Below are 22,204 nucleotides of genomic sequence, written 5' to 3'. Positions count from 1 at the left end.
GTGATATATTAGACTCAGTGCAATACGACCACACAGACTTCTCTTGATAGTCTTGGGTTATTTCAGAATGTTGTCTATTGTAGTACGTTTTTGATACAATCTCATTGTACATAAGACGTGCTGGCTTGCTAAAACTGATATCCTCCCCTAGCCCATGTTTTATTTCAGGAAAAACACGAAGTGTGCGTCCTAGTTCATGTGAATAGTGAGGCCATTTTTTCGGAGGCATAGGCCTCTGATGAGCAGATGTGCTGTTTGGTTGGCTTTCAGTATCTTGAATCGATGACTTCCTAATATTAAGTGTTACACCCAGGCTCTCCTGAGCTTCTTTCAATATGGAGGTCTCTAAGTGTTTAGCTGCCTTTTTGATTGGTTCGGAAATGCCTTCCATTACTGTTATGAGGTGCAAGCAGAAACCTTCCAGTTTCTCTAGAGACTCCAAAGAACTTATAGTATTTTTGAGGTCTTCATTGATGGCATTGTAATTATTGACGCTTTTCGAGATTAGTTTAGCTGCAAGCAAACTTGAAGACATATCACAAAGAGACTCACCGCCCAATGCTTCATTGAACCTGCTACATTCACCATCCAAACATGACTTTAAAGTTTGTTGTAGAGATTGTACTCTGAAAGAGGAATCCTCGGTACTTTTTGCCATGCACGAATAATTTTAATTATGTCGAAGATTTAAGAATGCTTAGCCCCTCCTCCTGATCCTCCTCCACGTTGTAGGTGTGGTCTAATTACCCGGCAACTCGGGCGGGAAGCCGTTACTTAGTTAATAATAATAATTAATAAAATGCCAAGTATCGAAGAAGACGATTGTCTGTGGATAGTTCAAAAGGCAAAGGAGAAGCTCCAAGAAAACCTACGCCATGAAGCGCATGCTTGGATTCTGACGGCTAAATCTCTCTTCCCTTTCAGATTCATTGTGCAGGTATATGCCATTTTGTAGCCCCTCCTACTTTTTAACCACGCCCATTTTAGTATGAGGCCTTCAAACTTCATTTGGCATGCAACGAGCTCCAAGGTGCAGCCCAAACGCTCGTTGAATTGTAAGATCGATATATTGTGTGCCATATCTACGTAAAAATACATGTACATGTACAGGTGCACTCGCTTCCAGAAAGAGGAGGAGCTTCAAAAGTTAGTCGGACAACTCGTTGACGAACTGAGTGGACTCGATAGTTTGGAAGGGGCAGAGTCAAAATCAGAGCTGAGAGACGTGTTTGAGCTGTTGCCTCCGTCAAGTCAAAAGACTGTTTTAATTGGGACGGCAGGTAGGCGGAGCCTGTAATAACTATTAATTATTAATTATAATAGAGAATATTGTGGATGTGTTATGGAGAGCAAAGATAACAATTGTAATTCTGAAACGGTTTCCGGAAACAGTAACAACCCTTGGAGTAAGCTGTATAGTCATAAATATTATACCGTATAGCGGGATTTATTGACAAAGGTTTTATTTTGACGAGTTGACGATTTAAAATAAAACGTCAAATTTAATAACCGTCAAAAATTTTGTACTTTGTGCCACGTGTACACGAAGGGCACTATTCGTTAAATTTAAATTCGCCAACCGGGGAAATTTACTGTTTTCCTCAAATTTTTTACTCGTCAATAAATCCCGCTATACGGTAGTACAGGAACGCATTACCGTATAGCACAAAAATTTGGAGGGACAAAAATTTGGCGAATTTGGCGAATAGAGTTTCATTCGCCAAAATAAAAACCGTCATTTTGAGCCTTTATACGCATGCTCAATGGCACGTGGCCACTAATTCGCCAAATTAAAATCTGCCAATAACCAAAATTTAGCAATTCGCCAAATTTTACTCCCTCCAAAATTTCCGGCTATACGGTATTAATTTTTATAACCTTATCTTCTCCCTATATAGCTTGACTTGTACGACTCACTAGCTCAATCTTCTTCTGGTACTTGTACTTCAGCTGTCAGTGACTCTCACAGGAACGTACTAGGTCACTATACAGTTATTCCAGAATTATAATAACACTATACATGCAATTAATGTTATTTATAATAGTGACGGAATTGATCCCACTCCTTGCTACGTCAGGATGGATCGTCATAGACCAACCCACGTTGAGATCATCCGGTCAAACTCTCGTCCTTAAGACCAGTCACATATGCCAATGGCTTGAAGTCTCTGCCTGCTACTTGACGACCATTACAGTTGAGAGGACACTCGGAGGGAAAAATTGTCAGCTTTTGCTTGCTTTTAAATATTTTATTATCCCTTTCCCTGATCTTTCTCTCTCTCTCTCTCTCTCTTTTTCCTCTTATTTGTCTCCTTCAGTAGCCATTGGGCAATCTTCATTATCAGGGAAGGCTGCTTGGGAGTGTCTTCATAAGATATTTCTGATGGTTGCTGAAAAGTGTGGCTGGGCTCAAATAGTACTTAGTAATAAGCAGATCAGCCCTCACTTGTGAGTCTGTTGAATAGACCTATCTTTGAATAGACTTATGTACTTTAAATAATGTACTTTTTAAAATATGACTGTACTACACCTGCTTGTATAGTACAAGGCATTTTCTCAAAATTGGCTCAAAGAGAATTTGTCATTTTTTTATATTTTTCTGATACATATACATGTACATATGTTGTATTTCAAGTTTGAGCTAATTCCGATCAAAATTGGATTTTTTATGATTTTTTAAAGTTACTCCAGAAGCAGGCCAAAGTCCCTGTACTATAGTACAGGGTTGTTGGCCAAATTTCGCCAAAAATGGCTCAGAGAGAGTTCTTCATTTTTATGACATTTTCTGATACATATACATGTTCTTACATTATTTATCAAGTTTGAGCTGATTCCGATCAAAATTGGATTTTTTAATGATTTTTTAAAGTTACTCCAAAATCAGGCCAAAGTCCCTGTACTATAGTACAGGGTCATTGGCCAAATTTCACCAGAAATGGCTAGGAGAGAGTTCTTCATTTTTATAATATTTTCTGATACATATACATGTTCTTATGTTATTTATCAAATTTGAGCTGATTCCGATCATAATTGGATTTTTTACGATTTTAAAAGTTACTCCAAAATCAGGCCAAAGTCCCTGTACTATAGTACAGGGTCGTTGGCCAAATTTCACCAAAAATGGCTAGGAGAGAGTTCTTCATTTTTATAATATTTTCTGATACATATACATGTTCTTATGTTATTTATCAAGTTTGAGCTGATTCCGATCATAATTGGATTTTTTACGATTTTAAAAGTTACTCCAAAATCAGGCCAAAGTCCCTGTACTATAGTACAGGGTCGTTGGCCAAATTTCACCAAAAATGGCTAGGAGAGAGTTCTTCATTTTTATAATATTTTCTGATACATATACATGTACATGTTCTTATGTTATTTATCAAGTTTGAGCTGATTCCGATCAAAATTGGATTTTTTACAATTTTTTAAAGTCACTCAAAAATCAAGCCAATTTCAAGCCCTAGCTGTACCAGGGTGTCTGTCTCATCAGTATGCCTCATTCATGGTTCTCAAGTTACTATTGTATCTTATTTCCCAGACCTGCCAAGGTACGTTGGAAAGGTTTAGAGTACGTATCCGGATTCAGTTCGTCTCAAAGAGTTCCCTTTGACCCTCCAAGACAAGTAGCCATTGCTTGCTTCTACATCAGCGTGTTCCTCTTCTTCGAGACAGCTTGGTCCTATTACTCACACGTCCACCAAATAACGGAGAGTAAGCCCCTCTAATATCGGTCTGATTAATGAAATATGATGTTGCAGACTCTGCAAAGTGTTGGGCTTTAATTGAAGATGTTTCTCTTGAGTCTAGGTAGCCATTGATGTATATATATTGTCAGTATAATTGATAATTCTTATTAGATTTTTGAAAGTGAAAAAGAAGCAAGAGGAGCAGCAGGCCCACTCGGTACTGGTGAATCTACAGACACCTGGTATGCAATAACGTCTATTATAATGTGTTGTATGTATGTACTCCTACCCTTTTAATACTCTCTTCTCCTTTAATAATTTTTGCAGGCACGAAATCCAGCGATTCTCACTTGGAGAATTTTTTCGTTGCAATTGATTGCTATAACTTCCTCCATTCTTGCAATACTTATCGCAGTGGTTAGTAGTACCACTCTCTCCTCTTTCCCCTCACTCTCTCTCCCCCCTCTCTCTCTCTTTTCTCCTCAGAGTTTAGTCGTCTCTGTCAGCAGTGGAACACATCAGATTGGTCATGGCTGGTTGCTTTTAAAGCAGACATGATGCTTTATAAAGGAGATATTGAAGCAGTTAGAAGAATCCTCCAACACGAAAGACAGAAAATGAAAGCAAATGAAAGAGAGAAAGTAACGGAACTATAGAGCTATACTTTTTAAACGTATTTTTCTTAATTTGTAGCTTGAAAATGTCAGAGTTTTATTACAGCTGGTCAATTCCTATCTATTATTAGGCGACATAAAGGTATCGTTTTATCAAATTTGATGCTTAATTATGCGTGGGTGTTGATTTTCAGAATGCATGCAACTTGGCAACGGAACTGGTTGGACTTTTACCGGACGATAAAGTGGAGGGACATAGTCACCCAGAGACCCCACCACCACCACCAGGACAGGTCCCTAGTGAGTCATTGTGTTGCGCTACTTTTTGTTGATACTATTCTAAAGGTCGCTCACTTTATTTGATCGGATGTACAAACGAGTCCATTCTACCATACGTGATTAACATTATAACATATGCAGTTAAGGTATCAATAATAATAAATAAAAATAAATAATCAATATTATTATTTAAAAATATGCATTATGTAATAGTGCTTAAATATTTTTAGGACGTAGTATTTTCTGATGCATGTACTGACGTAGCTATTGGCCAGTTGTTAGTACTATTACAATATAATTGGACAAGAAATAAAGCAGATCCCTCTCCTCTGATGCCACTGATGTCTCTCATTAAGAAAAGAGGAAGTTTCACTTATCAAAAGTTCTTCAATTATGTTGTTGGTATGTCCCCCAACCCTCTAAGCAGTCTTTATACTAAGCAAGCCACTTGCTTGTTTTATGATTTTAAAAATTGAAATTGTTTTTTGCTTAACGCATAGTTGTTGACATATTGGAGGAAATGATGTACATTATTAATCACACAAACACAAAAATCAACATATTAAATCAAGAGAACCACCCCAGGTAAGAGAGAAAGAGAGGTAGAAGCAACAGAACACATAATGGATAAACACAGAGAAAGTTTTCTACTTTATTCTCCCCCACTCTTCCCTCAGATCACGGGCAGTTACACGAGGAACCAACAGCAAAGTAAGAGAAGAGCTCCTTCAGTCAATGGAGTCTCAATTGAAACGCTGCAATGAATCTATCAACAACATACTGACTAGTTTCTTAATACAGGAGAAGCTTTGTGTAGCAATTACTGATGAATGAGAAAATAACCAGTCAAGAAACACTTGTTTTGCTTGTTTCACACTTTCGTAATTAATCATTATTAACATCATTTGTAATAAATTGTTTTTGTTATAAACAAAATTAATGATCAGCATAGGTATTATAATATATTTATAGGCCTGATTTATTAAATATAAAAGTACATGCATGACAGCTGCTAGCTAGCGTCCTTCAGAATCAGGAGATGTAGCTGTGACTAGGGTCCAAGCTAACTCTCTGTTGTTTAAAGCAGTGACCAAAGTCTGCCATAAGTTAGTAAAATGAATCCTTACTCCTTCTGGTAGACCCTTTGGAAAGAAAAAGAATACATTATAAAAGAGAAAGGTCACCTTTCCTTACCTCAGTGAGTGTCAGTTTGGATAGGTCCTCTTTAATGTACTGTACGTATAAATGAGTATAATCCTCAGTCTTTATGTTAACATAGCCAGCATTCTTGAGCAGCTGTGGAAACAAAAGGGGTCCCTCCATTGTAATGATAATCAGATAGGCCACAGCTTACTTGTGTGAGGTCCTCAATAGTTAATAAGTCCATTCCTTCTGAGTGGAGTATCTCTTCTGTCTCTATACTCAGTGGCTCCATCTTTCCTAGACAATACTCACCTAACAGTAGTTGCCCTTTTGGTTTCAGCCAAGACTAAATGTGTATAGCAAATGTATGTGGAAAATAAAGAAGCTCTTATCTAATCAATATACAATAGGAAATAGACAGAGAGGTGGGCACAATACAAACAAGCTCACCAGTGCTTTCTTAAAGAGTAAACTCTTCCTTCCAACATATTCAATAGTCTCTCTAGCAATGATGGCATCAAAGGAGCTCTCGGAAAAATTAGTACGTACTACATCAGCAATGTGCATGCGTCCCTGCCAAGCAGATACTATTAACAGCTGCTCCTTCCCTCCTCCTTTACCTTATTAACTGAGAGTGAGTTCAGCCTCAGTATTGAAGCTTGACTGGCCACCATTGACAGCTCTAAACCAACGCAATCAACATCACACTCCTAAAAGAGAGAGAGAGAGAGGAGGAGGGAGAGTCATTCCAGCTGTTATTTGATTCTTATACTTTTATCAAATAAGATGCAAGACCACCAAGTCCACAGCCAACGTCCAATACAACAGAGTCAGAGGTTAAGTTCAGTTTGCTCAATAACTCCTACACAATGACAAACCATCTCTTCATTAAAATATAAAATTAATTCAATAAAAATAATAATTTAATAAATTTTTTGTCTTGAAAATATTTTTGTTTCTGACACCTTGTTTACACCTTGAGGTGTGAACAAGATTTGTTATTTGTTATTGCACAATTCACATTATTCACTTCAATAACTTTATATATTCCCTTTACAAGAGAACAATACTACTGGCCACAACAACTAATAATCACTGCCAGGAAGCTTGTATTGTGGTTTCAGTGTAGCCCAAACACTCATACATAGATATACATACACACACAAATACAAGTACATACATTGGATACAGTCATAACTGTATATAATGTATTCCATACCTTAGAAAAGTCCAAACCACCAGGGCTCATAAACCCATCCCCAATCACACTCTCATAGACAGTCATATTCTCGGGTGAGTACAGTGCATCGTCCAAGAGTCTTTGGACCGATATCATGCTAGGGGATTGAGTCACTTTAGTCTTTCGCCACAAGTAGAAGACTTGGCTTGGGTTCGCTTTACGATAGACGTAGGTCTGACAGTTTCCTCCGTTTAGGAACTCAAAGAAATAAGTGTCACCTTTCTCGTCAGTGTAGCGGACATTAGCAAAGTAATCGTAATATTCCTAAAGGATAAAAAAGATAAAATGTACATCGATTCCATGTGAGGGCATGTACTGATAAGAAACTGAAATGCACTGCAAATCATAGTTAATATACTTCTAATTGAAACTACAGAGCATTATTGTTAAAACATCAGCAACAGTGGGAAAATAAACAATGACAATATTAAAATAAATAATCTACTATGACATGTCTATTTCAGCAGCAGCAGCATCAAAAGGTCAAACACATATTAATAATATTACAGTATAATATAATATGATTGCTTCATTACCATCATTGATCGATATATGGTTGGATTAACTGACTGGATCCTGTGGCCAGCTGGTTTAAAATGAGACTCTCTTAGGAATATATACCCACCTGGTCTGAGCATCCTAAAAGTGCCAAAATACACATCATAATAAATCAGTATAGTCCCTACATGCTTGCTCTGCTTAGCTTACATTATTGCATTTTGAATAAACCTCTCAGTATCTTGATCGTTAAGATACATTAGGAGCCAGTTAGTAAATATCATATCAAAAGAGGCAGGAGGATAGTCCAGCTGGGCAGCATCCAATACTCTAAAGGAGAGGTTGGGATGAGAGGGGCCGTTCTTTTCTTCATTCTCTTTTAAAAATGACTCTATCAAATCAGTCGATATCACCGTCTTTGCCCTCTTTGCCAGCTCACCCGAATATCGACTATTGATAAAAGAACATAATTATTCTAAAAGCAAAAGTACTAGATCTAACTACTGCATCTTTAATCTAATGAGAGGAATGTGCTCTCGTTATCAACACAAAACTAAATTTCATAAACAGCTGCCTTTACCCCGATCCTCCTCCAAGCTCCAGGACGTCCATTCCTGCTAATTTCGGTAGAGCGCCAAGCACGTCCATCCTATCCAGGTCGTAGAACTGCATTGCTACGTTGTAGTGCTTTTCTCCAACCATTAGCTCCATTGTCGTCCCACTCTCTGTCTGGTAGGCTGCCCAATCCTCCCAATAGTCTTTCATCATCTTGCGTACCACGGAGAAATCTTGCTTCTTAACATCTATCATCTGTGAGCAGTCTATTTCCATCTCCATCATTAATCCTTGCTTGTTCAGACTTTACTTTAGAGAACCTGCTTTTGTGTGACGATCTCGTGCAGAAAAGAAACACCTGATCATTGTCAATAATTTACACGTGTACGTACAATCCGAATGAGCCACGCCCACACTGTTCCAAAATAACTGCGCATAAATCCATTTTATTGAGTACAGTTTTTTATATTCAGTATAATCTAATTGCATTTCAAAAATTCAACCAGACTAATGCTCAACAGCAACTAGGCAGTAAAAATTTTGAACAAATTATTAATAAATCTCATTAACAATAAGAACAAATGATGTTCATACAATCAATGGAAGGATAAAGCAACTAGTGTCATCATTATTTTATTTGAGCTTCTTCTTGGGCCTGAGGTTGCTGCTGTGCCCACACTTCTTCTTACGACAGTTTGTGGAGCGAAGAGGCAACCGAGCATAACACCTAATAAGTACAGAAATTATTGTATTAAGTGAACAAAAAAGCTACTATAAAATAATTCATATTTTCTGGTATAATGTACATTGGGGAGTGAAAGAGATTGTATGATAACACAAAACCTTTCCAAGACCCAAAGATTTGATATACGTTGCTTCGTAGAGTAAAAGATACACACAAGTCCACCAACTGGTGGAAGACTCACCACCTTTTACTGTACTTTTAACAACGAACATTTTGATACCATAACATAACAGGAAAAATTGGTTGAATTTTATTTGGCAATTGATGGATTAATGATAAAACTGGCATTAGTAAGCACTGCCAATCTTCCCGCTATACGGTAAGACTGCATACAGTCCAAATTGTAATAATGAAAAATTATACATAGTCCTTGATGACATACTTTCGGCAGATCATCTTGTCACAGTTATACTTCTGAGCAAGGATCCTAGCCGAAGGCTCAATGACTCCTCCTCTTAGACGAAGTACCAAATGTAGCGTGGACTCTAAAAGGCGTCAAAAATATATTAGACACTCTTATGACACACACACAAAAAAATACCTTTCTGGATGTTATAATCAGAGAGGGTTCGACCATCCTCCAACTGTTTACCAGCAAAGATGAGTCGCTGCTGGTCAGGAGGGATGCCTTCCTTGTCCTGGATCTTGGCCTTTACATTTTCTATGGTATCAGAAGGCTCGACCTCTAGCGTGATGGTCTTCCCAGTGAGAGTCTTGACAAAAATCTGCATCTTTAAAGAAGGAACAAAGAGAGAGAAAGAACAAAAATGGCCCCTACAGAGCACGTGTTTAAGAAAGTCCGGACTAAAACGAGAGTATGCTATTGGTAAAATATTTCTAAAATATTCGGAGATGACACGGAATCAAATAAACTCCGCCCATTATAAAAATAACCCTCTGCACAAGTCATTCATTCTCTCTCAGTCTCACCTTCTCTCTTCTCTCCTTTCTCTCCTCTTTAGGTCAACCAAAGGCATAAAAAGAACCGACTTCCTTCATTTTACTCTAAGCAAGACACCTTCCTGTTCTTGTTCCAAAGACTGCTTTGTCAGTCCAAAGACAGAGCACCTCTCTTTTGTAGATTGTGTATGACTTTTGAATGATGTCAGGAGAGGTCGGTAGTGGGACCACCTCAGCCAATGCAAGCACCCAGTCCACTCCCACTCCGCCCAACATCGGTAGGAGGGGCCGAAGACTGAGAAAATGTGCCACGCCCATAAAATCTGCCAAGAAAGACGAGAGAGGGACGTTCCCACAGACTGGCAGCCTTTCCCTCGTCCTCCCTCCGGGGACTAACTCGTCAAATTCGGACGTTATCACTCCCTCTTCATCAACAGCGACCACGCCTGCTAAAATCGAAAATGAAACCAAGGTAATAAACAAATTGATTGTGGGCAGTACTTAAGATAATGATGCATGTAAGCATGAATCCTAATGCTTGTTTTAATAGGCCACGCCTATTCGTGCTCCTCTCCCATCACCGTCGACCCTACCCGGTACATCAAACCTCATTAAAAAGAGAAAGAGGATACCCTATACTCTTGTTGAAGCTACTAAAGGAATTCGCTGTCCTACTTCTGGTTGTTATGGCCTAGGCCACGTCACTGGTCTGTATGCCATGCACTATGCTGTGTCTGGATGCCCTATCGCTGCTCAGGCAAAGAAAGAACTAGAAAAGGTGAAGTACTCTTATTATTGCTAATATTGTTTATTTATTTTTGTGTTTAGGATGTCATCAAGCCGCCACGCCCGCCCCCGCCCCATCCAAGCTTCAGGAAAAAGAAAAGACGGTTCCGATCCTACAAGAAGAAAGTTCCTGCACAAAATGGAGCATCTAAGACTGGAGTGACTCCTCCTATTAATGAGCCACACGCCATCGGAGAGACAGAGACATTGTCAAAAGCACCTACCACTCGATTGTAAGACATAAACTTACAATGTATGCACATGTACTTGTTATTTTTGCATTATATGAAATGAGTAATTATTGTAATTAGGTTTTATCTTATCACACACTTTATACGCAATGTAGAGTGTATTATACATTAAACACATATCCATATGCTTAAAAGGCAGGTTGACTCGTGTTACTATTTGACCATTCCTTCCTAGATCATCTTCAAAACAGACTGATTCTAACCCTCAGAGCTCGTCCGTGAAACCACCTTCGTCTGCTGAGAGCACGAGTAAGGACAGCTCGGTTAAAAAGAGGAAGAGAATACCGTATACACTAGTTGAAGCAGTTAAGGGTAACCGCTGCCCTACTCCTGGTTGTGGTGGCATAGGTCACATCACTGGACTTTATAGCATGCACTATGCTGTCTCTGGCTGTCCATTGGCTCATGGTAAAACACCAGAGGAATGCAAAGTAAGCGAGTGAGAATGAGTGGAGTATTAGTCAGTGAATGGCGTGCATAATTAAGATAAATTCAGTAAACGAATGACAATTTTTGCACTATGTCTTCACGACTATATTTAGCTCTTTTTCTCTCCCTTTTAGTCGCGTAGGGATGAGTTGAACAAGAGTCGTGCTCAAGCTAGTCAGACTTTAGAGTCAGAGTCTGCTTTGTCTCCTCCTCCAAGGAAAAACCCTCGTCTTATGGCTTCAAGAAACCTCTCGGCTACTCTCGACAGTGTAGCCATTGGGGATCCCTTACCTCCTAATAATACTCCTAGTTTTAAGACCCTCCCACCTAATGTTAGTTATAGTGTTGTGGCTGATCTGCCTTCTTGTTTGCATTGCTCTTTGAATAATATGTACTGTACAATGCCAAAAGAATCCTGCAAGTTTCTGGCTGTATTTGATTTATTACTCTCTTTCTTATTTTTATACTTTCTCTCACTCTTTAAGGATAACAAGAAGCGCTTTAGGATGCCCGAGTATTACTTTAGGCCGGAGCCAAAGCTTGAAGGACTCACGTCATCTCAGGACCTTCAGCTGTTTCGTGAAGCTCAGGCCAAAATGAGAGAACAACTGGTCAGTAAACATTAAAAAACCCGGACTCATCTTTTGCCTTTCTTCCTCTCCTCTATTATTATATTCCTACTATCCTTTTGTCTCTCTCTTCCTCTCATACAGGGCACAGATGTAGAAGGGAAGCATACTGACTATAAACTATCAAAGATTATTTTTGGCTGCTATGAGATTGATACGTGGTACTCTTCTCCCTACCCACCAGAATACACTGAACTGTCTCAGATATACGTGTGTGAGTTTTGTCTCAGATATTACAAGACGGTCGTGACTTATAACAATCACACTGTGAGTTTAGTATTGTCAGTATACTTCAGGATATGCCAGTATACTTTAGGATATGTCTGTATATTATATGCTGTGGTACTATTTTTTATCTATTTATTTTATGTTAGTCATGTTGTGTCCAGAGGAGGCCTCCAGGTAGAGAGATCTATCGGAAGAACACTCTCTCCGTTTTCGAAGTCGACGGAGAAAATCATAAAGTAACTCAACTAAAGCGACTCCATTTATTCCTAATGCTTCTCCTCTAGGAGTACAGCCAGAATCTCTGCCTCTTGGCAAAGCTGTTTCTTGACCACAAGACGCTATACTTTAACGTGGAGCCTTTCCTCTTTTACATTGTCACACGCTATGATGACACCGGCTGTCACATAGTTGGATACTTTTCAAAGGTACGGTATGAGTAGCAATTAAGTGAGTGGGTGTATCACAAACATTGCTTCATAGGAGAAGCATTCGCCTCAAGGATTCAATGTCTCGTGTATACTAGTGATGCCACCTCACATGAGACGTGGGTACGGTCACCTCCTCATTGATTTCAGTCAGTTCCTGTTGTTGTATTGTCACGTGAGCTTTCCCTAGGTTACCTATTAACTAGGCACCAAGAGAAGGTCGGGTCGCCAGAGCGTCCCCTCTCAGACCTGGGGCTTCTCTGCTATCGGAGTTACTGGAAGGATAAAGTTTTAAGTTATCTAACGAAACACAACTCACAGAGTATATCAATGAAAGGTTACCTACTCTCTCTCTCTCTCTCTCTCTCTCTCTCTCTCTCTCTCTCTCTCTCTCTCTCTCCATTTTATATATTCTCCTCTTATTTCTTTAGAGATAAGTCTTGAGACTGGCATCAGTGCTGATGATCTCATCAGTAGTCTACAATATTATCGCATTTTAAAATATTGGAAAGGAAAGCACATCATCATAAAGAAGAAGGTATGTTGTAGTATACCTCATTACTGCCTGGTCACAATACACTACCACTTGTTATTGTAGGAATTGCTAGAGGAACATTCTTGTAAAGTTGAGAGACACAAGTCGAGTGATCTTACGATTGATGCATCTTGTTTGAAATGGATGCCAACCACTTACCCTGTATACCCTTAGCTCACCTCTCATCACTACAAGAGTGGATTTTATTCTATTGCTTTGTTAATGTATGGAGATGTGTGTACACATCAAGACGCTTCTTTTATCTGTTTTGTATGTTCTCTGGATGTGTAGTGTGTCGTTTAGTGTAGAGACAAACTTAAATATCAAGATCATTTTTTTATCAATAATTTTTGATGTGCACACGTGCGTTCACGTGGCTAGCCACATGTCAACACGTGTTATGCATTACACGGAGTGTGGTGCCTTCGTTTCTCTCCGTACACTTGCACCTTATGTGAAAGCATGGCTGAGTGTATGGCAGGTTTAGAAGGACCTTCTCCGTCTGAAGGAGCTTCTAGCACCAACAAACCGACGTGCATAATAGTCCTTGGTATGGCAGGATCCGGGAAAACCACATTTGTTCAAGTTTGCAAAACCTCTCACTTTAAAATTACTGAAAACAAACTCACTTTCTAGAGAATAACGTCCTTTTTAGGCGAACAAAAGCGTCCACCTTACCTGGTTAATCTAGACCCGGCTGTACAGGTCGTACCCTATCCAGTTAACATAGGTAACATTAATTCTATTTCTGCCATTCATGGTGTGAACATTAATATTAATTAATCAATGACCACACCTTGTTAATTAATTTTAGACATTCGAGACACTGTTAATTATAAAAGCATCATGTCCCAGTATGGCCTCGGTCCAAACGGCGCCATTGTCACGTCTTTGAATCTATTCACAACCAGAATGGATCAGGTGATCAGCTTCGTTGACAAGCAGCCACCAGAAATCAAGTCAGTTCAATGATGATACTTTATCATGAGTCTTGGATCACCGAGTCTGTTTTAGGTATGTCATTTTTGACACACCGGGTCAGATTGAAGTCTTTACCTGGTCAGCCTCTGGCAGTATTATCGCTGAGAGCTTAGTAAGAAGAGAAAGAGAGTTCAAGAAATTTTACTATTTCTCTTTTTTCATGTAGGCTTCATTGTTTCCTACAGTAATAGTGTACGTTATTGATACTGTCAGATGCGTCAGTCCGGTTACTTTCATGTCAAACATGTTGTATGCTTGCAGGTTAGGGGGAGAAGGGAGAGGATGTTTGGAGTTATGAACGTTTATCTTTTTTCATTTGTAGTATCCTGTACAAGTTTCAGTTGCCATTCATCATTGTACTAAATAAGGTTTGCTAGTGATGTGAGACACGGTTCATCTTACCCCTCTATCTCTCTCTCACACACAAACACGTACATGTACATGTACAGACGGATATTGTGGATCACAAGTTTGCTCAGGAATGGATGAAAGACTTTGAAGCATTTGATAAAGCTCTTGATGATGATGTAAATTAAGTTTTATCATTATTATCGTTATTATTATCATCATCATCATTATTATTGTTTTATTATTATTATTATCGTTATTATTATTATTGTTATTATTATTAATTCTAGGATTCATACTCAAGCAATCTCACACGCTCAATGAGTTTAGTGTTGGATAAATTTTATGAAAATCTAACCGTACGTGTGTGTGTGAGTATTTTATTATTGTTATACTTTTATAGTCTGTGGGCGTGTCTTCTATATTGGGAACTGGTGTTGATGAGTTTTTTAAAGCTGTTGATTCCGCTAGAGAAGAGTTTCTTGTAGAATACTTGAAGGACGTGGAAGCATTGAAAAAGAAAAGATTGGACATGGAGTTAAAGAGGTATGCATGTACATGTATTGTTTTTTGGGTTCAAATATTGTATTTCACAAAAGGCAGGAAATTGAACTTGAGAAACTCCGCCTCGAAAAGAAAGAGAAAAAAGACAAGAAAGGAAAAGGTAACAGGTTTTGTTTCATGCATTTTGGTGTAATGTACTTTTAGTTAATATTTTGAATTAAAGTACTAATAGGAATGACTTCAATTACTTTGTTATACACATTCAAAGCATGCTAATGCTAAGTGAGCTAAAAATCCTGCTTCATAAACTGACAATTATGCAACTTTAAAAATTCATAAAAAATTAAAATTGGATCAGAATCAGGTCAAACTTGATATACAGCATAAAAACGTGTATATGTATCAAGAAAAATTATAAAAATGCAGAATTCTCTCCTGGCCATTTTTGGTGAAATTTGGCCAACGACCTTGTACTATAGTACAGGGACTTTGGCCTGATTTTTGAGCAACTTTAAAAATTCATAAAAAATCCAAATTTGATCAGACTCAGCTCAAACTTGATATACAACATAAGAACATGTATATGTATCAAGAAAAATTATAAAAATGAAGAATTCTCTCCTAGCCATTTTTGACAAAATTCAGCCAACGCCCTGTACTATAGTACAGGGACTTTGGCTCAAATTTTGAGCAACTTTAGAAATTCATAAAAAATTCAAATTTGATCAGAATCAGCTCAAACTTGATATACAGCATAAGAACGTGTATATGTATCAAGAAAAATTATAAAAATGACCCTTTACTATAGTACGGGAGCATTTTGAAATTATCCTTTACTCTCTTGCGTCTCTGTCTATTCTACAGCGACACAGGAGACAACACAGTCAGATAGTTCAAAGAAAGAGGAAGAAACTGAAAATCAAATGAGCTAACATCACCTTTACCACGATGACAAATATTCTTTTCTTTCAACATTCAATCATTATTGGAGAAGTAGGGGAAAAAGAGAGAGCTAAGCAACATCAAATGAAATTTATTTCTTTTTTTTATATAATTTAATATTGTTCATTGAAAACACAATTCTTAATAGGAATCAATTAGAAGGTATGTGAGCTACTTGTTCGCCTAATTCCAGTTGAGTCTTTGTCAAATTAGTCAAGTATACTATCATGAGGAGATCCTACAAATACAGAGAGAGAATATTTTTCCTTGACACTGTATTTTTCTTGCCTGTGTTGTGTTGTTCATTATCTTGTCAAACTGGTTTGGATCCAATTTGGGGACTTTTGAAACGAGCTCCATCAAAAGACGTCCTATCTTACTGTCAGCTGGTATATCTCCACTCTACAAAATGATACAATAACAAAATCCCACCTTTTGGCTTTCTTCTAACCTTCACTTTCTCTACGTATGCCAAAAGACCATCGATTGAGTCTTCAAGGCTGCCTAGAACATTTTCAAAACGTTCTAAACCAGTTTTAATTGGAGTCTCGTTAGTATCCGTTGATATGCTCTGCCTGAGTAGATTGACAGCCGCTCTCTCTGGATCGTAGTACGCCATTTTGATTGGGATAGGAGAAAAGATGTAGCCTTTTGTTTCAACGCCTAAAGAACACCTGAAACAAAAGAAAGAGACATTATTATAATCTTTTTTTGTATTATACATACCTGACGTAAGCTTTGATGTCTAATCGTCCACTCCTCATCTTACAATCAAAGGTGAGGTAGACAGGAGGCGGGTCTCTCTTGCTGTAATAATCGTGAATGAGGACAGAGTGCATCTTAATAGTGGAGTTTGTTGCATACCTATAAAATTAATAAATAAATCAAGCAAACGTAATTCAATATATTTCCATCTCATACCATCCGAGGACAACGTCAGTTGGATTGATGGTCTTATAAAGCTGGTACATCGACTGCTCGTATTTCATGTCAATGGCCACCTCTTCCTCTGACTCGCTATGTGGGACGGGATAAGCAGAAGAGATCTAACAAAAGAGAGTGCAACCATTTTAAAATAATAATATTTTTAATAAATTACCTCGTACACTCCATCAGGCGTCTTTGTTCCTAGGAGTGAGCCTATGACTCGGGTTTGGTTGTCTTTCGAGCGCCTCTCGTGGCTGTCTATAATGGCAAAAGCTGCCACTGGGTGCAAATAGACTTCAATGGAATGGACATTGTCTTCCATGCTGCTGATTTCAATATTACTTTGAAGGGTGGGGCATCTCATGGGCGTGGCTTTCAATCACGAATAATTTGAAAAGATACGGAATCTTACATTAGAAAAATTGATTTTTTAACAAAGGACTGAGTACAAAAACAATAAATAGAAAAGAGACATAATAAATTTAATATTACAAAAAGCAAAGTTGTAAAAATCAACTGCAAAAAAGACAAGAGAACTGGCTCACCCACTAGCCATTTCCTTTCTAAGTATTTTCTCGTTCCTTGTCTATCTTTATCTTACTAAACTCTTGTGATAGTTCCTCCTCGATACCACTGGAACTGGGCGTAACCTCAGCCCCTTCTGATGTTCCCTGATCACAATCAGTACTTGTAATACTTTGTACACAAGATTCATCACTTTTATTGCTAGGAATGTCTGAAGCTTCTTTGGTTCTCTCTCTCCCGTTACTCATCAGTTCGCTGAGGTCTTGTTCCCAGCCAGCCAGTCTTACTAGTTCACTAATCTGATCCGTGAGGTCTCCGGTTAGGGAGAGGTCCATGGGTCTTTTTCTTTGGTGCTTAAAAGGTCCTACTAGCTCTCGGTTGATAAGTACACGAGGAGTATCAAAACGGGTTGATGTAGCTAAACTGGCAAAAGGCTCGACCTACATGTACATGTATAACAGTAGAATAAAAAAGCCATGCATCATTTAGCTTGCACATGAATTGAATATTATTATAAGCACATTACGTGTACATGTACATGTAACTTTAAAACATGTTTAAAAAATAGAATAAAAGTAAAATCTGGATACATTGTGTAATGTGTATCATAAAAGGCTGTATCATGCCATACTTGTACATGGACATGTGTATGCACATCATGATCTAATGATGATATTTCAGTGATCATACAGGCAAATAAACATAGATACAGGATATAACGGTCCTTTGAAATGCATATATTCCCACAAGAGTTTAATGAAATTTTAAATTGTGCCGATAGTAAATAATACAACCTAATTATGTAGCGAATATTTACTATAAATATCTAAATGAAGCAAAAAGGTGAGAGTGTATAGAGATAATAGACTTTAAGGCAAAGATAAGAGTTACTGTAACATTAAAAGAATAAGAGGCTAAATTAAAGTATCAATATGATCATGTAGACTACATTTATATGTACTTGTACATGAGACTGACTTAACAAGAGCATCACAATTAGGTGTCAATACAGAGAGTTAAGTGATGACTATTATAGTCACTCATTGGTGTCCATTGACCTTCACATTTGAATGGAAGTGACAAATTATTACTATCACAAAGTTCATGTAGCAAGCTTGAAATAATAACGGAAGGAATGTCCCAAAGGCATAAGGGAGGGATGTGTGGGGAGTCTGACATTCATCAGAGAAGCATGCAAGGCATTAAGTAATAGTACATGACAAGAGAAAGAGATCATTAAAATTATTATTATTATTATTATTATTATTATCATTGCTTTACTACCTCTAGTGATGTTCCCATTACTATCAGTAGGTCACAGTGCGCAAAGTCAACACAACGAAGAGCGTGGAACCGTTGAGGAAGATCTTCACCAAAGAACACAACATCAGGTTTCACGACACCCTAAAGAATTAGAAATACAAGTAGATGTACATGTACATAAAGAGGCTATTATACTCACTGAACAGAACTTGTGTTTACACTTGGGTATAGTAGAGCTCATTATTGCAGCCTGAGGGGATAAAATGTAGAGAGGAAACAAAAACGGTTTATTGTTATTGCCAAAAGCAACATAGAAAGCAAACAGAGAGAGAGAGATGCAAGACTGATTAATTATACCTTGACATCATCAGAGTTGTGTTTAGCATGACACAGTGTACAGGAAGCAGTTGAGAAGGAGCCATGAGCCTCAACTAGCTTACTTGATTTAATACCAGCCACTAAAGAGAGGGGACAAGAGAGAAATTATGAATTATTATAACTTTATTGTCAAGGTACATGTATATGCAGTGTAGCTGCTTACATCTCTCAAGCCCGTCAATGTTTTGAGTATAATTTCTGAGCAAGAAACCTTTCTCTTGCAATAACTTGATGAAGTAATGGACTGAATTAGGCGAGTATTTCCCTGGATACAGCTCCTGTGCTAGAGTAAAGAAAGGCTTTGGATTTCGAGAGAAGTACGTGATGTCAAAAATGGCCGTCGGCTCTGGTATCCTATACTGCTTGAGGTTGTCGTAAAGCCCAGTACCAGGTGTCCTAGAGTAAGTAGAGTGAACATAATGTTTAAGAGCAAAGGCCGTAATGTAAACAAGATTTGATGATTGATTAAAATGAGTGATGTCTACACTTTTAGGCTGCGTTTACACAGCAACAAAAATGCTGCAATTGGTACAGTTTTGTGCCTGTTTTATACTTCTGTTTGCACAGCCGGAAACAAATGAAAACAAGATAGAATCTCGATAGAATTCTACGAAAACGAAACCGGTGTTAAAAATGACACATTTTGCGTTGCTGTGTAAACAGGGCCTTAATCTCACCTTTCCCTTCTCTCACCTTCCCTTCCCTTCTCCCCCTCCCTCTCTCCTTCTCTACCTAAAATCTGGTATTCCACTGCTGGTGCTAATGCCAGCTCCTGTCATTACAATTATCTTTTTAAATTTCATTTTAGCGAGGTCATGAGCCAGTCTCTCGATGGTGAACTCACTGCCGGCAGGTCCTTGATTCCTACCGTAACTCAAAAACCTTGTTCCCACGCTCGGGGATAGACGAATGCTGATTGCTGAACGAGGCTGGGGCGGGTTGAGACTGAGAAGGACTTTAGAGGGACTCCCGTATTCCGTATGAGAGTGGCTTTTCAGTGTTGCTTGTGGGTGTGGTCTCAGAAAAGAGGCAGAGGAGGAGTAGTTGTGTCTCTTAGTTATAGGGGAACCAGAATCCACACCCACTAGAGTTGAAGCGGCAGGATATGATCGTAGATACGGTGTGTGGGTTGTTGAAGTGTGTTTAGTTTTCTTTGAGGAAGAGGAGGGGGAGGAGCTTTTAGTCGAGACTTTTCGTAGTTTTGTCTTTGATTTTGAGCTAGTCTTTTTCTTCTTGCTTTTTCTCCCGTGGCTCATAAAAGAGTCCCCCGTGGTTGCATTGTACAACTCTGTCCTGGAGAAAGGACTCTGCATTAGTCTCCCCAGTCTCCCTGAGGAGTGACCAGGTAGGACTGCAGCTGAAGACATTTTCCTGAGTAGGAGGAAAAGGAGGTTGGTAGAGGAAGCCTTTGATGGCAGATGTTGCTGCTTACGTCTCAATAAACGAGCAGAACTCCTCAACAACATTCACGCACACAATCACACGCACCTTGTGCTTGCTTTGCTTTGTCCACAAATGAGGTGTGGCTCCCGTTGCTGTGACAACGGGTAATTTGTTGGTATGTTTGGCCCGTTTCTGAATGGATGGAAACAGCTTGTGGTTTAGGTTGCATGATATTAGAGCAGCAGTTCCTGGTATGATGGTACTACTTTGTGTTGCAAACAGAAGTTCACACAAAGCAATGTAGCTAGTAAGAGCAATGCTGACAGAATGGCAGCAGGGTATGGACCTTATTGGCATAGATATAAACCTAAAGGCGAATTTCATACTACATGCAAAAACTCTTAGCTACATGATGTTTCATTTTTCATTGCAAAAAGCAAAAAATTCTTAATATCTTTTTGTAGCATTTCCTGATGCCCACCCGTGATTGGTTTAATAAATAATAACTACATTAACTAGTCAATTAATATTTCCTGCGGGTGTAATTTTAGAATTTAGGATAGTGCATGTGGTAAGTAGTCTTCAAAGGCGAGCTGAGCCTGGTAGATCCGCTTCTTGTTAGTCACAGTTAGTGTCCTGACTCTTGCTGTTGAGATCACAGTCGATTCTAATCCTCTTGAGGGTTTGCAAGGAAGCAATATTTATAGTGTTCACTTTCCGACACAGGCGACACTCCTTCCTATTTGAATTTCTTTTCTGGCCTTAGGCTAATCTCTTTCTCTCTCTATTCCTCTCATGGCTCTTGGGTGCTCTTTGAGAGGGCTCGCTCTCTATTCTTTGCTCTTTTCCATCGTGGGACTCGGTTCTGCTAGAGATGGTTAGTTAGTTTAGTGTGGTGTCAAATTCTCATTGATGTAAACTTTATCTCTTTGTTCCCTTTTTACTTCTCTCCCTCCCCCTCCCTCTTTTCACCTCCTCTCTCTCTCTCTCTCTCTCTATAGTATCTGACATATCATTTGAAAATGATGGACCATCCAGTGGTAAGTGAAACTCTAATTTTTTGCTAATCAACTTGTGTTTCACTTTGTTGTCTCACCATTATTGTTTTTTGGCATTTTGATAGAATGCTTTGGTGAAACATGACTTCATTCTCTTCTCTTTAAAACTATTTGCTTTTGTGTGTTCCTTTCTTATACTTTAAGCTTCAGTGTAGCTTTCTCTTACCCACTGGATCATTATGCATTTTATCTTTATAACATTTTTGCTTGCACATCATTTTAGAGAGAGTGAGAGAGAGAGAGGTGAGATGTCTGTGTGTGTCATGTATACACATGTTTTCTGACAAATTATATTCACACTTTGTCTATTGGGCTTGGCCTTGTTTGTATTGCAAGCAAACACTTGGTAATGTATTTTAATTGTTAGATTTTTCACTAATAGCATGTATGTACGTACATTGTACATACAGAGAGGAATGACCACCTTTAAATATTATCACTTTGTCTCCATTCCATTAGATTACAGTTTTGCTTTATGTTTTCGCTCATTTCCATTTAAATAATATATTCACATGCATATACTTCTAATTTGTGTTGTATGTCTACAGTGTATCTGGGCTTGTTTGGACCACATGACTTTACTCTATTCCTCTGTACTTTTAATTTTTTGCAAATAGCACACCAAACATATAAATCTTTTGTAGTAGCACGCACGCGCATGCACTGTATGCGTAGTGTGTGAGTTCAACTTATTATTATAACAAGATCAAGGAAAGCCAAATATTTGTAGCTAGTAATAGGCTCTACCCTGTCAGGCATGTAGTAGCTCTGTCTGTCTCTGATCTATAATTTGAGGCTGCTGTGATTATGAATGCCTGCATCAGTCTGAATGCATGAACCTTGTCACTTTGTAATGTCTCGACTATACTCTGTATGAGTCTGCCTGTATTATAGCGTGGTTGATGACTTCTTGCTCTTATTTTCTCTGTTATGAAAACTAAGCCTCACTTCA

General features: G+C 38.4%; 8 protein-coding genes across 9 annotated transcripts in view; 4 read left to right on the top strand and 4 right to left on the bottom strand.

Annotated features, from left to right (window-relative positions):
• The first annotated feature begins 740 nt into the window (after nucleotides 1-740).
• On the top strand, nucleotides 741-5,489 carry LOC105312481 (integrator complex subunit 10-like). 2 transcript variants are annotated; one of them, XM_019995570.1, is made up of 18 exons: nucleotides 741-937; nucleotides 988-1,055; nucleotides 1,111-1,280; nucleotides 1,324-1,406; nucleotides 1,899-1,980; nucleotides 2,046-2,222; nucleotides 2,322-2,448; nucleotides 3,539-3,711; nucleotides 3,759-3,807; nucleotides 3,858-3,928; nucleotides 4,014-4,103; nucleotides 4,173-4,327; nucleotides 4,380-4,442; nucleotides 4,495-4,600; nucleotides 4,646-4,725; nucleotides 4,810-4,981; nucleotides 5,080-5,164; nucleotides 5,257-5,489. In XM_019995570.1, exons 1-18 carry the CDS (start codon nucleotides 800-802, stop codon nucleotides 5,411-5,413), a joined length of 2,046 nt encoding a protein of 681 aa, XP_019851129.1. In that variant the 5' UTR covers nucleotides 741-799; the 3' UTR covers nucleotides 5,414-5,489. The 2 variants fall into 2 exon arrangements, with proteins under 2 accessions (XP_019851129.1, XP_011403473.1); XM_011405171.2 differs by having other exon boundaries at nucleotides 2,319-2,448.
• A 33-nt stretch (nucleotides 5,490-5,522) lies between these two features.
• On the bottom strand, nucleotides 5,523-8,395 carry LOC105312480 (phosphoethanolamine N-methyltransferase-like). The gene is made up of 10 exons (XM_019995571.1): nucleotides 8,041-8,395; nucleotides 7,671-7,910; nucleotides 7,499-7,601; nucleotides 6,942-7,226; nucleotides 6,495-6,584; nucleotides 6,343-6,432; nucleotides 6,173-6,295; nucleotides 5,934-6,068; nucleotides 5,774-5,875; nucleotides 5,523-5,721 (listed from the first exon to the last, which is right to left on the bottom strand). The coding sequence occupies exons 1-10, from the start codon at nucleotides 8,298-8,300 to the stop codon at nucleotides 5,596-5,598; spliced, it is 1,554 nt and encodes a 517-aa protein (XP_019851130.1). The 5' UTR covers nucleotides 8,301-8,395; the 3' UTR covers nucleotides 5,523-5,595.
• A 158-nt stretch (nucleotides 8,396-8,553) lies between these two features.
• LOC105312478 (ubiquitin) lies at nucleotides 8,554-9,583 on the bottom strand. Its single transcript, XM_011405164.2, has 3 exons — nucleotides 9,302-9,583; nucleotides 9,143-9,245; nucleotides 8,554-8,742 (listed from the first exon to the last, which is right to left on the bottom strand). Exons 1-3 carry the CDS (start codon nucleotides 9,489-9,491, stop codon nucleotides 8,649-8,651), a joined length of 387 nt encoding a protein of 128 aa, XP_011403466.1. The 5' UTR covers nucleotides 9,492-9,583; the 3' UTR covers nucleotides 8,554-8,648.
• Nucleotides 9,584-9,636: 53 nt separating this feature from the next.
• LOC100638592 (histone acetyltransferase KAT7-like) lies at nucleotides 9,637-13,290 on the top strand. The gene is made up of 13 exons (XM_019995565.1): nucleotides 9,637-10,132; nucleotides 10,211-10,438; nucleotides 10,489-10,679; nucleotides 10,873-11,128; nucleotides 11,261-11,458; nucleotides 11,612-11,737; nucleotides 11,840-12,022; nucleotides 12,130-12,219; nucleotides 12,268-12,408; nucleotides 12,464-12,557; nucleotides 12,599-12,745; nucleotides 12,840-12,946; nucleotides 13,007-13,290. Exons 1-13 carry the CDS (start codon nucleotides 9,860-9,862, stop codon nucleotides 13,115-13,117), a joined length of 2,145 nt encoding a protein of 714 aa, XP_019851124.1. The 5' UTR covers nucleotides 9,637-9,859; the 3' UTR covers nucleotides 13,118-13,290.
• A 75-nt stretch (nucleotides 13,291-13,365) lies between these two features.
• LOC100640746 (GPN-loop GTPase 1-like) lies at nucleotides 13,366-15,869 on the top strand. The gene is made up of 11 exons (XM_003386003.3): nucleotides 13,366-13,528; nucleotides 13,580-13,673; nucleotides 13,758-13,902; nucleotides 13,958-14,036; nucleotides 14,091-14,185; nucleotides 14,247-14,292; nucleotides 14,374-14,451; nucleotides 14,563-14,631; nucleotides 14,676-14,818; nucleotides 14,872-14,936; nucleotides 15,641-15,869. Exons 1-11 carry the CDS (start codon nucleotides 13,406-13,408, stop codon nucleotides 15,706-15,708), a joined length of 1,005 nt encoding a protein of 334 aa, XP_003386051.1. The 5' UTR covers nucleotides 13,366-13,405; the 3' UTR covers nucleotides 15,709-15,869.
• On the bottom strand, nucleotides 15,735-17,013 carry LOC105312477 (eukaryotic translation initiation factor 3 subunit F-like). The gene is made up of 6 exons (XM_011405163.2): nucleotides 16,818-17,013; nucleotides 16,640-16,764; nucleotides 16,445-16,582; nucleotides 16,170-16,392; nucleotides 16,007-16,120; nucleotides 15,735-15,956 (listed from the first exon to the last, which is right to left on the bottom strand). Exons 1-6 carry the CDS (start codon nucleotides 17,007-17,009, stop codon nucleotides 15,870-15,872), a joined length of 879 nt encoding a protein of 292 aa, XP_011403465.2. The 5' UTR covers nucleotides 17,010-17,013; the 3' UTR covers nucleotides 15,735-15,869.
• A 20-nt stretch (nucleotides 17,014-17,033) lies between these two features.
• Nucleotides 17,034-20,591, bottom strand: LOC100638465 (NAD-dependent protein deacetylase hst2-like). Its single transcript, XM_019995566.1, has 7 exons — nucleotides 20,244-20,591; nucleotides 19,544-20,182; nucleotides 18,975-19,207; nucleotides 18,791-18,891; nucleotides 18,633-18,683; nucleotides 18,455-18,574; nucleotides 17,034-17,610 (listed from the first exon to the last, which is right to left on the bottom strand). The coding sequence occupies exons 1-7, from the start codon at nucleotides 20,576-20,578 to the stop codon at nucleotides 17,209-17,211; spliced, it is 1,881 nt and encodes a 626-aa protein (XP_019851125.1). The 5' UTR covers nucleotides 20,579-20,591; the 3' UTR covers nucleotides 17,034-17,208.
• Nucleotides 20,592-20,729: 138 nt separating this feature from the next.
• LOC109581455 (uncharacterized) overlaps nucleotides 20,730-22,204 on the top strand; it is an 8,970-nt gene continuing 7,495 nt past the window's right edge. Inside the window, exons 1-2 of the mRNA XM_019995564.1 lie at nucleotides 20,730-21,071; nucleotides 21,196-21,234. Of these exons, the coding sequence (XP_019851123.1) occupies nucleotides 20,990-21,071; nucleotides 21,196-21,234 (121 nt within the window). The 5' untranslated portion in view covers nucleotides 20,730-20,989. The remainder of the gene's footprint in view (nucleotides 21,072-21,195; nucleotides 21,235-22,204) is intronic.

Source organism: Amphimedon queenslandica, unplaced genomic scaffold, assembly GCF_000090795.2.
Source record: "Amphimedon queenslandica unplaced genomic scaffold, v1.1 AMPQUscaffold_13438, whole genome shotgun sequence".
In the NCBI taxonomy this organism is placed as follows: domain Eukaryota; kingdom Metazoa; phylum Porifera; class Demospongiae; order Haplosclerida; family Niphatidae; genus Amphimedon; species Amphimedon queenslandica.
Note: the sequence above shows the minus strand (reverse complement) of the source record. Positions and strands in the feature narration are given on the sequence as shown.

Coding starts and splice junctions, on each gene's coding strand:
- LOC105312481 (XM_011405171.2), top strand. CDS start 800: ATGCCAAGTATCGAAGAAGACGATTGTCTGTGGATAGTTCAAAAGGCA. Junction 1,981..2,045: donor CTCTCACAGGAACGTACTAG/GTCACTATACAG, acceptor TATTTATAATAG/TGACGGAATTGATCCCACTC. Junction 4,104..4,172: donor TTGCAATACTTATCGCAGTG/GTTAGTAGTACC, acceptor TTTTCTCCTCAG/AGTTTAGTCGTCTCTGTCAG.
- LOC105312480 (XM_019995571.1), bottom strand. CDS start 8,300: ATGATGGAGATGGAAATAGACTGCTCACAGATGATAGATGTTAAGAAG. Junction 6,433..6,494: donor TTGCATCTTATTTGATAAAA/GTATAAGAATCA, acceptor TCTCTCTTTTAG/GAGTGTGATGTTGATTGCGT. Junction 6,069..6,172: donor TACTCTTTAAGAAAGCACTG/GTGAGCTTGTTT, acceptor ATACACATTTAG/TCTTGGCTGAAACCAAAAGG.
- LOC105312478 (XM_011405164.2), bottom strand. CDS start 9,491: ATGCAGATTTTTGTCAAGACTCTCACTGGGAAGACCATCACGCTAGAG. Junction 9,246..9,301: donor TGATTATAACATCCAGAAAG/GTATTTTTTTGT, acceptor GACGCCTTTTAG/AGTCCACGCTACATTTGGTA. Junction 8,743..9,142: donor GACAAGATGATCTGCCGAAA/GTATGTCATCAA, acceptor TGTACTTATTAG/GTGTTATGCTCGGTTGCCTC.
- LOC100638592 (XM_019995565.1), top strand. CDS start 9,860: ATGATGTCAGGAGAGGTCGGTAGTGGGACCACCTCAGCCAATGCAAGC. Junction 12,220..12,267: donor TCGACGGAGAAAATCATAAA/GTAACTCAACTA, acceptor CTTCTCCTCTAG/GAGTACAGCCAGAATCTCTG. Junction 12,947..13,006: donor ACATCATCATAAAGAAGAAG/GTATGTTGTAGT, acceptor TTGTTATTGTAG/GAATTGCTAGAGGAACATTC.
- LOC100640746 (XM_003386003.3), top strand. CDS start 13,406: ATGGCTGAGTGTATGGCAGGTTTAGAAGGACCTTCTCCGTCTGAAGGA. Junction 14,186..14,246: donor AACATGTTGTATGCTTGCAG/GTTAGGGGGAGA, acceptor TTTCATTTGTAG/TATCCTGTACAAGTTTCAGT. Junction 14,819..14,871: donor TTGGACATGGAGTTAAAGAG/GTATGCATGTAC, acceptor ATTTCACAAAAG/GCAGGAAATTGAACTTGAGA.
- LOC105312477 (XM_011405163.2), bottom strand. CDS start 17,009: ATGAGATGCCCCACCCTTCAAAGTAATATTGAAATCAGCAGCATGGAA. Junction 16,121..16,169: donor CATACGTAGAGAAAGTGAAG/GTTAGAAGAAAG, acceptor ATCATTTTGTAG/AGTGGAGATATACCAGCTGA. Junction 15,957..16,006: donor TAATGAACAACACAACACAG/GCAAGAAAAATA, acceptor CTGTATTTGTAG/GATCTCCTCATGATAGTATA.
- LOC100638465 (XM_019995566.1), bottom strand. CDS start 20,578: ATGAAATTCGCCTTTAGGTTTATATCTATGCCAATAAGGTCCATACCC. Junction 19,208..19,543: donor AGTGGAATACCAGATTTTAG/GTAGAGAAGGAG, acceptor TACTTACTCTAG/GACACCTGGTACTGGGCTTT. Junction 18,684..18,790: donor ACAACTCTGATGATGTCAAG/GTATAATTAATC, acceptor TTATCCCCTCAG/GCTGCAATAATGAGCTCTAC.